The 12,564-nt window shown below is 41.8% G+C and overlaps 1 protein-coding gene across 1 annotated transcript in view; it reads right to left on the bottom strand.

The window, feature by feature from the left end:
- The window catches only part of LOC131591530 (importin-8-like), a 46,016-nt gene extending 34,515 nt beyond the window's left edge, over window positions 1–11,501 (bottom strand). The window contains exons 1-3 of the mRNA XM_058862338.1: window positions 11,374–11,501; window positions 3,222–3,303; window positions 984–1,140 (exon numbers count right to left, since the gene is read on the bottom strand). Of these exons, the coding sequence (XP_058718321.1) occupies window positions 984–1,140; window positions 3,222–3,303; window positions 11,374–11,457 (323 nt within the window). The 5' untranslated portion in view covers window positions 11,458–11,501. The remainder of the gene's footprint in view (window positions 1–983; window positions 1,141–3,221; window positions 3,304–11,373) is intronic.
- Between the last annotated feature and the right edge of the window lie 1,063 nt (window positions 11,502–12,564).

Raw genomic sequence — 12,564 nt, 5'->3', positions numbered from 1 at the left:
GTATTTTAAAAGAATTAATTGCTCATTAAACCAGCTAGCTTTGTGCTTTGAAAATGAATGTTTATGCTTACTTATCAAGCTGAAAGCAACCACAAATTTGTATGTTTTCATTAAAGAATAATGGCCTGTGTTATGATCCAAGCCACAGATTCCTCAAGAAATTAAAATTTTCCTGGGATCTTCTAGAACAGCACTTTCTCAACCTCCAAAGCATATGGCAGAGCCAATTAGTTAAAGAACAACTGTTTCTCTCCTGCCACACACTTTTAGATGCCACACAACTGTGAGACAAGGCAGAACTGTTGATTGACTAAACTGAGGTGTGACTAAAAAAGCAGAGCAGCACTGAACTAGAACCTGTGGAGAAATACTTCTGGTTCTGCTAAGCAATGAAAAACAAAGCCTGCAGAAAATATCAGTTCCCATCCTATAAGCCTCATTTTAATTAAAGGGGTGAACAATCACAGACTGTAGTATTAAGAATCTGTGATTCTTAAGTATTCTTCCAGCAAAAGCAGAACTGCAATCTTCATTCTTTTCACACCTTAAAACCAAGAACCTTAATACATAGTTAAATACTGGGGTTACATATAAAAATTGATAACATAATTAAGAAAAGGGCTACTAGAAAAAAGGAATCTTGAACAGTATTTCCCTGAATGGTTAATTCTATATTGCAGACAGCCCTGTATATACTATCTGCCTTGAATCAGCCAAACAGACAGGCTGTCACTACAGCAAGTGTTAACAAGACACTTTGACAACACCCTTAGAGGATAAACCACATCACAGGGCTCGTGGCCAGGTTACTACTTTTCTGAAAAACAATCACATATGAATAAGTGTAAACACATTATTATTACTTTTGCAAAAAAAGTATTGGTCTCATCTCCCAAAATATCGAGATTCTCATATCAACAACATCCAGACCAGCAGGTCTGAACACCTAAGCAACAGAAACATCTCTGTGCAATGTAAAGTACCTCACTAAGTCAGGAGAACGAATTATTCCTTCTACAATGTTATCCCGAATCTGCTGACGATCATTTTCATGAATATTAAACGGAAAAACTGCTTCTCCAGGAGGTGGCTCACGGTCCGGCCAGTACTGTGTCACCATGTTCTTCAGGTAAATGGCAGCTAAGTACAGACAGTGGGGAAAGAATAGCTTAATTCTACACATTGCCCAGTGCTCAAAATGTAGAACAACTAAAAGTAGAACAAAGAGTTGAAAAGGAAACTGAAAACCACCACCTGAATTCTTAACAATTATGGGCACTGAGCACAGCTGAGTCAGAAAAACATTTTTCCTATGATTTCACACAAGATCAGGCTCAAATACCTGATCAGAGCAGAACAGGATAATATTTCCATCAGTATCTATCCAGGTACATTCTTCACTACAGCAGTCTTCCATATGAACATAATATCCCACCATTCTAAACAAGCCAACAAAAATCTACTTATCTGTGTTTTCACTCATCCCTAAAACAACAACTCAAGCTCAGTAAGTGAAGTTTTGGAAGGCTCATATAAACAAATCACTGCACACACAGATGGGACACACAGCTTGGGGAAATGCCCAGTATGAAACTGGCACGTGGCCTTCCTTCTATTCAGACAGAAATGTTTGTTGTGAATTCCTTAAGCTTTATTTCACTATTAGGATTTCCCATAATCCCTTCGAATTGTTCCCTTCTGTTTCACATGAAAAAAACAAGAAAAATAAAGTTAATCTTCAACAGAAAATAAAGCATTTATGCATCAGTACTAAAATGCCTGAAGGCATTCTTCAGGAAACATAGGAAATATGGTATGAGGCATTAAAGGAATGTTCTTAATAAACTCTTATGCCTGTACACTATTTTGGTTGATTGCTAGCTAGGGTTTTAAAGTATAAATAAGATATCCTTGGTGATATATTTTGGTGATAACAAATAGCAAAGTATGAAAACATGTAGTGTGTAAAATATTTTATAGGAGCAAAAGGAAAAACAGCTCTTTGTCTATACATGCCAGACTAGTCAGACAAGAAACACATCCTGAAAGACCAGCCCAAGACTTTAATGTATTTTGTCCACAGATCTTGTTGTTAAACAAATTCTTGGCTTTTAAAAAATTCCCAGGGAAATCTGTTGGCTTGCAAATATGACTTAAATGTGATTTTCCATTTTACACCCCTTTTCTGTAAAAAAAAAAAGAAAAAAATTACATTCTACACAGTTGGTTTTTTCCCTGAATGATACTGAAATGAGAGATTAATTTATAAAAATGACCTTATGGAGTTTAGATTAAGCCTCAAACTTTTCTACAGAATGGACTAACAACACCATTCAAAGCTGGATTATCTTTGAAAAAATAAAGGCCAGCATGACAAACAGAATATGTCAGCACGCCCCAAAGCACTCAGGGGATTAATGGGATCTCTACAAAAAAACCCCAACAGTGCTTCTATGGGAAATGCTGTTCCACAGGATAAAAACACAGCTGTGAATGAAACAGTATTAATTAATTTACTGAAAGACCTGAACAGTCTCTGTATCTGACAAAAATACTATACAGGACTAGTTAAAATGGATTATCAGAATTTAGAATCTGATCCTCCACAAATGCATACCCTAAAGTTATCTGCACCGCTGCACCTGAACTCGCACACAGAGCTGAGCAATCCTTCCAGACATGCTCAGACTGTAACTGTGCAACTTATCAGCGATGTGACCTTCCTTTATATCTACGTAAATAAGTCACCAAGATACTGACTAAATGTATGTGGCTACCCCTGATCTATGAACTAAGGAGTTATATCCATTTTTCAGAAATTTTCAGTTTTCCAGGGAAAACAAATTCAAACAGAGAAACATGTACTCAAACGTGATACCCTTTTCTATTTTTAAATTCACACTTGTCTTGGAATCATTTCTTCTTCACCATGAGGAGAAGTAATACCTAAGGGTTCTCAGTTTTGAGTAAAATCATGCTTTTTTTCATATCAGTATCACAGCAATCCGGTAGGGATCACTATACACACAGGGAAAGCCAAAGTAGGACTCCATCCTATACCCATGGTTTTATCTGACCCTCATGAAGGAAAGCAATAGCAAAGATAGATCCTTTTCATTTCTTCCTTCAGAACAAACCTGAACTGACTTACATGGCAACAGTTCAAGAGTCTGTTCAAGCAACAGACTCACTGAAAGAAAATGGAAGTGATTTTATCTTACCTGCTTGACGCACTGGAAATTCAACTTGATCGGATACTATGATTTGCAGGAGACTTGGAGCAAAGTTGATGATCTTATAGGACTGAAATACATAGACAACACAGTTAGTGAGTCACTATGTTTAAAGCAGACTGTATTAGCAAATGCTGAATGAGAAATACAAACTAAGGATTTTGCACTGCTTTTGCATCCTCCTCATAACATATGGAAGGTTTCAGGACTTGTATTTACCCAGATCTGCAAAAATCCAAATAATTACTTGTAAAAGCAAAGCATGTCACAGCATACGGGTGGAATAAGTAATATGAAAAGGTTCTCAATTAGAGATTAGCGATAATGAATATTTAAATGATTCTAAGAATACGTAGTGAAAAGCACTAGATATCTCTCTTTGATTTATTCAACTTAGCCCCATAAGTCAAATGGATATTGACAAGCTTCATCAGTACATGCCATTAATTTGCAAAATAGTTTGTCATAGAACAGCAATAACAAAGAAATTTTAAAAATTAATTTAGAATTGTTTTCAAATGTAAACAGCATCTGCGTTAGCCATATACAACTATCTTTTAGCAAACTAGATGTATAGTGCATCTCGATAAAAACTGGGCAAACAGTGGGACAAACATGTTCAATCAAAATCAAGTGTAGGCAGATAACACTTCAAAGCCCACAGCCTTCATGGGAACTTTTCAAACACTACATCAGCCATGCAGCTGAAGAATTTCAAAGAGAAAACAATGCTCAGTGAACTTCAGAGCAAAGTACACCAGATTTAAAAGATGTGACAATCTGATAGCATTATCCTGCTGCCATCCACCAGGGCTCCTCCAGCGAGGAATCGCTGACTCAGCGTGGTGTAGTTACTACTAAGCCTTGGCAGATCAGTACTGGTGGGACAGATCTTTCATCTCTTGGATCCATGCATTTTATGTTCAAAGAGAGAGGTTTCTTGGAGCTAGATGGCAGCAGCTTTCTGTATTTCACCTTTTATAGTATTTCTTCCCACTAGATTATGCCTGGCAGTTCTGTGGTTTTTCCCTGAGCTGAGCTTTAAGCACAGGTATAGAACATCCTCCCATAAACTCTGCCTCATTCAAAGCGTGAAATAAAAGATACTTTCTGCCCTTCATGTCCCCAGTTCTTTGATCTACCATATCCATAACAAGGTAAAATTACACTGCTTTCATGATGTCTACGTGTCCCAGCTGCATCGCTACACTATCATTTGATAATTTTACCAAATGACTTAACTTTCTGGCCCTCACTTTATTCACTGTAATGATAGTGTAATTCTAACTCAGAGACTCATTTGATGTTTATAGAGTAATCTGAGATCTGAGATAAAAGCAGTAGTGGCAAATCAAAAGCATACTCTCCTGCAATTTCCTCCTCTATAAACTTTAATTATCCCTAAGAAATGCTCCAAATAAAGTAAAAACTGTAACATCCAGCACAGGAACTCTATTTATCTACAGACATGCTGAACTGGTTGAAGCATACTAGATTCCAAAGATCACTTTTAATCCAGTATCCTGAAGTACAAAGCTTGCCCTTCAGTCGCTACTGGACAACATTGGTGGGTTCTGACGGGGTCACAGTTGTACAGATCATCCACCAGCACCCAACACCCAAGTTGCACAGAGATACGGAAAGCATGAGAAATCCCAGCAGCACAGAAAATCAAACCCATGCATGAACTCTAATCGTCCTTTTTATTCTTGTTTTTGTTCAGTGCTTGTATGATGTTCTTAGACCCAATCTACAAAGCTGTTACTACTATAAACAAACCAATTAAAAACACAACTTTAGGGGGTTGTTTTGTTGGTGGTGGTTTCCTGCTGCAATCCCGCAGTACCACGTTTAGGCTGGACACAGTGCTAACAATATTATTCCCTGTCCAGTTTTCACTGAATCTACGTTAAAATCACTGCTCCTTCAGGAAGCTTTATGGGTACCACTTGTGCTGGTGTACAACTGCTCTCCCTGAAGTTTTACCAGGACCTACACAAATATGGTTGTTTGTCTCCGCGCCAGATATGCTCAGCAAGCACCCAGAGTGACAAAAGCCCTGTTACACAGACGAAGGCACAGTGTCCCCGAGGGGCGCCCATCCCCACCAGCACAGCGCTGTCTGCGTGTCTTTACACTCCAAAACACCACCGCCCCTACAAACATCGCCAGGCCCATTAAATCCTTCTGCTCCCTATTATTGTCGTGCACGTAATTTACATTTTTACATAGCTCTGTTTACTACTCGTTATCAGAAACAAGAAGACTGTAGAGATCAACAGAGACTGCGAGCCCACGTTAGAAACAAGACACACCATTCTGTTGTATTTGTGAAGCTCAAATTACATCCTGCTCGTTTGTGCAGCAACAAACCCCGGTCAGTAAAACTACATGCTGTTTGCAGTTTTTGGAACAAGGGACTTTTTAAAAAGCTGCATGCAGCAACATTTTTCCTATACCAGCACATTCTCGTTTGTTTAGTTGTCATGCTAATCGTGATCTTGGGATGTGTCCCTTCCCTGCATAGCTCCGGACATCAGCAAACAAAGCTGAACCCATCACAGGAGCAGAGCAATTGTCAGGTGTATGCTGTGACATGGAAATGGACGTGGAAGAGACCTTGGAGCTGGATGAGTTCAGCAAGACAGTTCTTTATATCACTGCAGCTGCACCTTGACAAAAGGAGAGCAGGAATATTGTCAGCGCCACAGAAGGAACACAAAACTATCTGCTGATTGTGAAGAGCTGTGCCCAGGAGCCGCAGGGAGGCACCAGATGGCTGAAAGAGACCTTCAGCACAACTCCCACAACACAGCACGGTGCTTTGTGCACTTGGTGAATAATTACACTGCCTTGAACCCACTTAGTTGGGATCTGGTAAAACTTTCTGAAAGTGCTGATCCATTGGGGCATATGTTTAATTTGAAAGTGAAAGTTTTTGAAAAATAAACTTTCACTGATTACTTACAAAGAGCAATTCTTTTAAAGCTGTGTAAAACACAGGCTCTTCTTGTATGAATCCCAGATCACAGAATTTATGTTAAAAGAGAAGCTCACTTAATTATCGTTGGGATTAAGAGGATGGGATACAGCAGTGTGCAAGGCTAGCAGCTATACTGGGAGAAGCATACAGCATCAGTAAGGTATAACTGAGTAAATTTACAGCAATGAAGAAAAGATGCATATGACCCATGCATGTTGTTCCATCTGTGTCCACTGTCTCAGGATCTGTGCATTGCAGCTGCACAGCTTTTTGCACTGTTCCTTCGCCTTTGGCCTGATGTATCCTTCCCCGCATCACCATCACAGCTCCAGGCCTCAAAAGGTCAGAGAACACATCTTTTTCTGCCTATCTCCTCCCATTTGATTAGATACATAACATATGACATGCAGGTGAGCCTCAGAGGGGCCAGTGAAAAACATCAAATGTTACCATCACTTGCAAAGGGCTAGAATACAAGAAGAGATAAGTAGCAAAAAATACATTAAAATCTCCCCAAATTGATCCTACTGAAGCAAATAGTTCTCACATCTAATGTTCAGATTTGGCTCCCAGGTTCTCACACATCATACACTACTAAATTCATTTCATGAAGCATGACTCTTGTGTCTTGCTTGCTGTCACATTCAAAGACCACAACTGCCCCAGAACCACAAGAGCCAGTAACCTTCCCACTATACTGAAGTCAACCACAGTGTTCAAGTGCAGAATGACACTGAAAGGTTCTTCTTCCCCTGCAAAACATCAAAATGCTCTAGGACAATGGATATGGGAAATCTGGAAGCCTTCCTTCAGGTTCTGTAAGCCAAGATCCTTCTCCACCAGTGGTAAACATCATTTTTATATCTCTGAATACAACTATGGCACATAAAAACCTCTGAAAAAACAAGGCACTGCATCTTTGCAAAAACACACAAAAGGAATTTATATCTTGAATTCACAAGCAATTAACGTCGTATAAAGATAATTTCAAGGCTTAGATATATCTGATTCAAAAGCTCAGCTACCTGGTTTACCAAGTCTTATTTTCTGTTTCTGAGTACTGAAAATGTATGCTTAGAAATTCCATCGGAAAACTTATGAGTATTTCTGTAGTTGTTAATAGCATTCTAACTCTTGTTTTTTTCACACTGTCAGTCACAGAAAGTTGTGAAAACAAATCAGAACTTGAAAAGACACTTTTTTCTTTCCCTATGTACCAAGGTATTATGTGGGGAGGCGAAAACACAATGGTTCCACACAGAGTGAAAATAAGCTTGTGTAAGAACCCACCTGAATTTCTTTCCTGTATGGAGTATTAAAGAAACTTCACTTTCCACATAACTTTTAATTATCCAAGTCAACTTCCTCATCAAATTGGTCTCATATTTCTCCCTCTAGGAATCATGAGATGGTCACTGGTACTTTCAGAGTGGCCTTAAGATCCCTGCCTACAATGGCAGTGAGCTCAGCAAAGACATGGAAAGATACAGAAGGAAGCCAAACTTTATTCTGGACTCTTCTGCTTTTGGGTAATCTTTTCACACTTCTTCCAGCGCTGCTACTCAGTTGCTGTCAAAGCCAAATTATGTAACTCCTACTCAATATTTAAAAAGCCCAACTGTATTTCTGCAATTGAGTTCTTGTTTTCTCCTTTGCTACAGGCCAAAGGAATGTGTTACAGCATGTTGAGCCACTGCAGATTAATGCATAAAAACTGTATGGAAATCCTACCTGAACTGGAATTAGAATGTGTGTTCAGTAATCAGACAGTATCTTTCACAGCCCTCCAAGAACTGTCACATGAACCCAGTATATAACCCTAATATAAATAAATAAATGAACCCAGCAAAAGTCCTCGAAGTCCAGGAGACAGATGTAACAGGAGTAATAGCCTAGAACAGATATTGACAAATGATATGCAGAAAATGACTATATTTCTTGGTATGATAACTAACTGTTCTACTAAGTACAGTGTGAGTGATAAATATCATCATCAAGTGCAGTTAATTACAGGGCTGAAGTAAAAAAAGGCAGGGCAGGTGGGCAAAAGAAATAGAGGGGGATGGAAAGACAGGTGCACTTAGAAACCCAAGAGGCTAAAAGGGAAATGGCAGCAATTATATGACATAGACACTGACCTGGCAAGAAATTACTGCTCCAGTTTAGCAAGTATCAGAATTCAAATAAATCCCACACTTAGAGCTGTGTTCAGATCACAGAGAGAAGTGAAGTTTGTTGATGATTCAGAAGTTGCATCAACCAAGGAGAAGGATCAGAAAAATCCTAAGAACTGAATGATCTACAGAACTACACCAACAAAAATGGAGCACTGTAAGAGGCCAAAGTACACAGTCAGATACTCAAGGATGACAGAATTTCTCCTAAAAACTTGAGGTTTCTGAGGGAGGAACAACAGAATAACAGGTTTGGTATATTGAGTGATAAGAAACATGTATATGTTGGACACAAAGAAGATAATTGTAGATTTAGTATTTAATGAGGTATTAGCGGCATTGAGCACAAGACTTTCTGAACACTGCAAACACAAATGACCAGATTTCACAAGAAAGATTATTTCAAAGAGAAGCCAGTGCAGAGAAGAGCTGTGCTCCTATTACTAGATTTCAAAAATTCAGTTTTTTGATATGGCAAAGGAAACATAGCCTGCTGAGGCTAGAAAAACAGGCCTCTAGGGGATGTACCTTTGAAAAGAAATCTGTCAGAGAGGGTACCAAGAAAGCCGTCCTAGTTAAGAAGATTGGCACAAATGGATATAAATGAACCATAAACTAATTTTGTCTGAAAACCAACACTTGTTTCTAGCTGCAAGAGGAAGAAAATTCACAAGCAGCCTTCTAATAGATATAAAAAGGACAAAAAAAAAAAAAATCCTGATTCCATTTCTGAATGCAGACAGCAAATTCATTGATTCGGGTGTATCTTTACACAGGTGCAGGAACATACAGAGGAGAAAGAATAATTTTCAAACATGCTGGGTCTTCTTACAGGTAGAAAAGCTTTCATTCATGTAAACTCTATTACCTGTGTGCTACACTGTAAGCAAACTATGGAGTCAGGACTATTAGGATATTGTTCTAAAAGACTGTACCAGTACAGCAGTGAGATGCCTATGGCCAGGCACTGTCTTGATGCACTAGCAGGATTTGCAGTGTCTGGGAAGCTCATAGCACTACCTGGATTCAAAGCCAAATGCCAACATACACTGCACATGAGCTAACATGGCCAAGCTTTACCTCAACACTCCTGAACCTGTCTCAAGAGAAGCATCTGTGTAACTATGACACACAGAATAAAGGTGACTCTTGGAGGCCAATGGCTCCATCACCACTTCAGGTAATTATTGCCAGAGAGTTTTCTGTTTGGTTGGTGGATTGGTCCCTTAGCTAGAACATGGTAAATGCTAGAACAGCATCGGGATTCCAGCACTTGCAGGAACACAGGGGCATGTCAACACTGCCATCAGATACACAGCAGGGGAGTCTGACATGTTGCTTTGAGGCCTTACTTCAAAAGCACTAAAAAGCTTCAAGATGTCAAAGTCCCACGTCAAGCAACATTGCTCAGGAGCACTTTTGTTCCTCTCATCCAAAGAGTCATGTCAAACCCAGCACTGCATCAGCACATTATGTCAGATACATCATGCTTCACCTAGTAACAGGAAGCCTACACAAAAATAGGTATGTCTCAATTCCAGGATTCATTCTTCACAATAGTTAGAAAAAAGAAAATTCATCAAGTATTTTAAAAGAAAAAATCTGCATCTCAACATCAATAAGCCTGCTTGCACTCTTGAATCTAAAACCTGTGTCTTCCACGAGAATTACACTATCCATCACTTAAACTTAGAACATTTTACAGCTCTCAATCTTCAAATGCTTTCAAGACTGTTCCTGAGCTTCACAGTACTTACTGGTGATGACAGCATTAGGAGCAGGAAACCAGAACCTGCCTCTTTGTTCTGAACAGAACACTGAAGTAGCAGTGGTTTTTATTGTTGTTTCACTGCTGTGCAACAGGCTGCTGACAAATATTTGTCATTTCCTTCTCAGCCCTTAAGAGTTGGCATAAAAACAGATATTGATGGATTTTTAAAATAACTGCCAAGAAGAGAAAAGAAGCCTTGCATCCTTATCTAAATATTCACAAGAGCATTCTCAATGTCCAGCACTTAATCCACTGATTCACTAAAGGAATTTACCAACTGCTAAAGCAAGGATTAGCTATATCTAATTCAGAAGGAGTTTTAAGTTGTCTAAATATAAAACTAAGCTGGAGGAGCAATCCTGAATAGCATAATTCCTGACAGCCAATTCTCACTGACTGTTTTGTTAACACACAAACACAGCCAAAAAATCCCAAGTCTTCGAAGAGAATTGATCAAATATTCCATCAAAGCATAGCAATTAAAGCTCAATTAATGCTGTGCGAGGGAACTTTCTCTTTTCTCGAACGTTCAAAGGTTGGGGTCACAGTTTCATTCAGCGCATACTGCCGCTACTCCATGGAAAGGTTTTTCCCAGAGTGGTTGGGCACTGGAACCGGCTCCCCAGAGAAGCGGTCACAGCACTAAGCCTGACAGAGTTCGAGTTTGGACAACACTGTCAGGCACATGGTGGGATTCTGGGAATGGTGCTGGGCAGGGCCAGGAGTTGGACTCGATGATCCCGATGGGTCCCTTTCAACTCTGCATATTCTATAATTCTATGATTTATTCTATTTCTAGGATGCCAGAACATATACTGTCCATGAAACCCAATGCGCCTTCCTCCAACTTTCCCTTGCCGTGCTGCTGAACGGGACAGAACGCCCCCCCGAGCGTCACTGCCGCCCGTCCCCCGTGAGCGCCAGGGCGCGACCCGCGCAGGGCCACATCAATGTCATCCCTTCCAACACCGAGCGGCAGCGCCCCGGCCACGCCGAGCTCCGGGCTGCCGCACTCGGGAACGCCCGCCCTGGGGTCCCAGCACCGCGGCCACCGCCGAGCGAGGGCAGCGACCCGCCCGTCCCCAGCCGCGGCCGCGCTGAGGGCGGGCGGTCCCGCCGCGGAGTAGGGGTCGCCCCCCCCCCGCCCCTGCCGGCGGGGAGGGACGCCCCCGTGCCGCGCGTGGGGCGGGCCGCCCGCGGGTCCCCCCTCACCTGGTTGAGCTCGTTCTCAGCGGCGACGCGCAGCTTGGGGTCTATGGTGCCCTTCAGCGCCTGGATGATCCTGTTGGGATCCATCTTGGCCTTCGACCGCCGGCAGGCAACGCTTCCCCGGGGCGGCAGGACGCGGAGCAGCCACCGCTAGCGCCGCCGCCCCCCCGTGCCACCAGCGCGGGCCCGCGTCCCCCACCCCCCCCGGCCCCTCTCCACAGCCATTCACCGGTTTGCGACAGCTGGATATCGGGAAACGGGCGCTGCTTTACGGCCGCGGCGCCGCCTTCTGGCTTCGGGAAGGGGTCGGCAAGAGGTGGCCGCCATCTTGCTGTACGGATAGGAGTCAGTCGGGAGGGCTCGCGGGGGGCGGGGCTTGCAGGCCGTGACTCCATGGGGGCGGCCATGTCGCTGTACGGAACGCGAGGGGGGGGCCGGGGGGGCTCCCGCCGCGCCCTGCACAGGTTATTTTTAAATTAGGATTTTAAAATCCCATTTTTCTTTCTTAATAGTTTACTCTGTTTTTCTAGGTAGCTTTTCGGCTTTCATGCCAGACTTGGGTGTTCTGTATTTGTTACCCCGCGAGTCGTTCGCACAAGAACTGAGAGTGAGAACACGGGGACTGAACGAGGTGGTGAGGTCAGGTCCATGGAAGAGAATTGACATTGGTCACGCTTATCCAGATGCCTCAGGGATGTTCCCTGCACAAGAACGACAGACGACATACAGGAAGACAAATTTGCTGCAAGGAGCTTACTAAAATGCACAGTTGGGTCACACGTAATAATTCCTGCTCTGCTTCTGAGCAGGTTTCTGTGTGATACTTGTCCTCATCGTTATGTAGGTTAGTAAAATGTGGAAAGGGTTTCCTTATCCTAACGTTGTTTGTGTGTGAGAGGGGTGGGAGATGCTCAGGAATATACAAACCCCACCTCTAACACTACAAAACTCAAAACACTTGTCCCATCCTGATTCTCCATCTCTTGCCTTTTATTTCCCCCCTTAAATCCTAGAACATGCAAGTGAACCAAAGTAAGATTTAAGCATCTGTGCAAGTGTAAGAAAGATGTCTGTCAAAGGTCTAATCTCAGGTAAACAGACCAGAAAAACCTCTAATACGGTTTTGGTGAGCCAAATCCTTTGGTTACTTCTGCAGGTGATGTTTTATATAACATTTACAAACCAGAGACTTGT

The sequence above is a fragment of the Poecile atricapillus genome, chromosome W (genome assembly GCF_030490865.1).
Source record: "Poecile atricapillus isolate bPoeAtr1 chromosome W, bPoeAtr1.hap1, whole genome shotgun sequence".
NCBI lineage: Eukaryota > Metazoa > Chordata > Aves > Passeriformes > Paridae > Poecile > Poecile atricapillus.
Note: the sequence above shows the minus strand (reverse complement) of the source record. Positions and strands in the feature narration are given on the sequence as shown.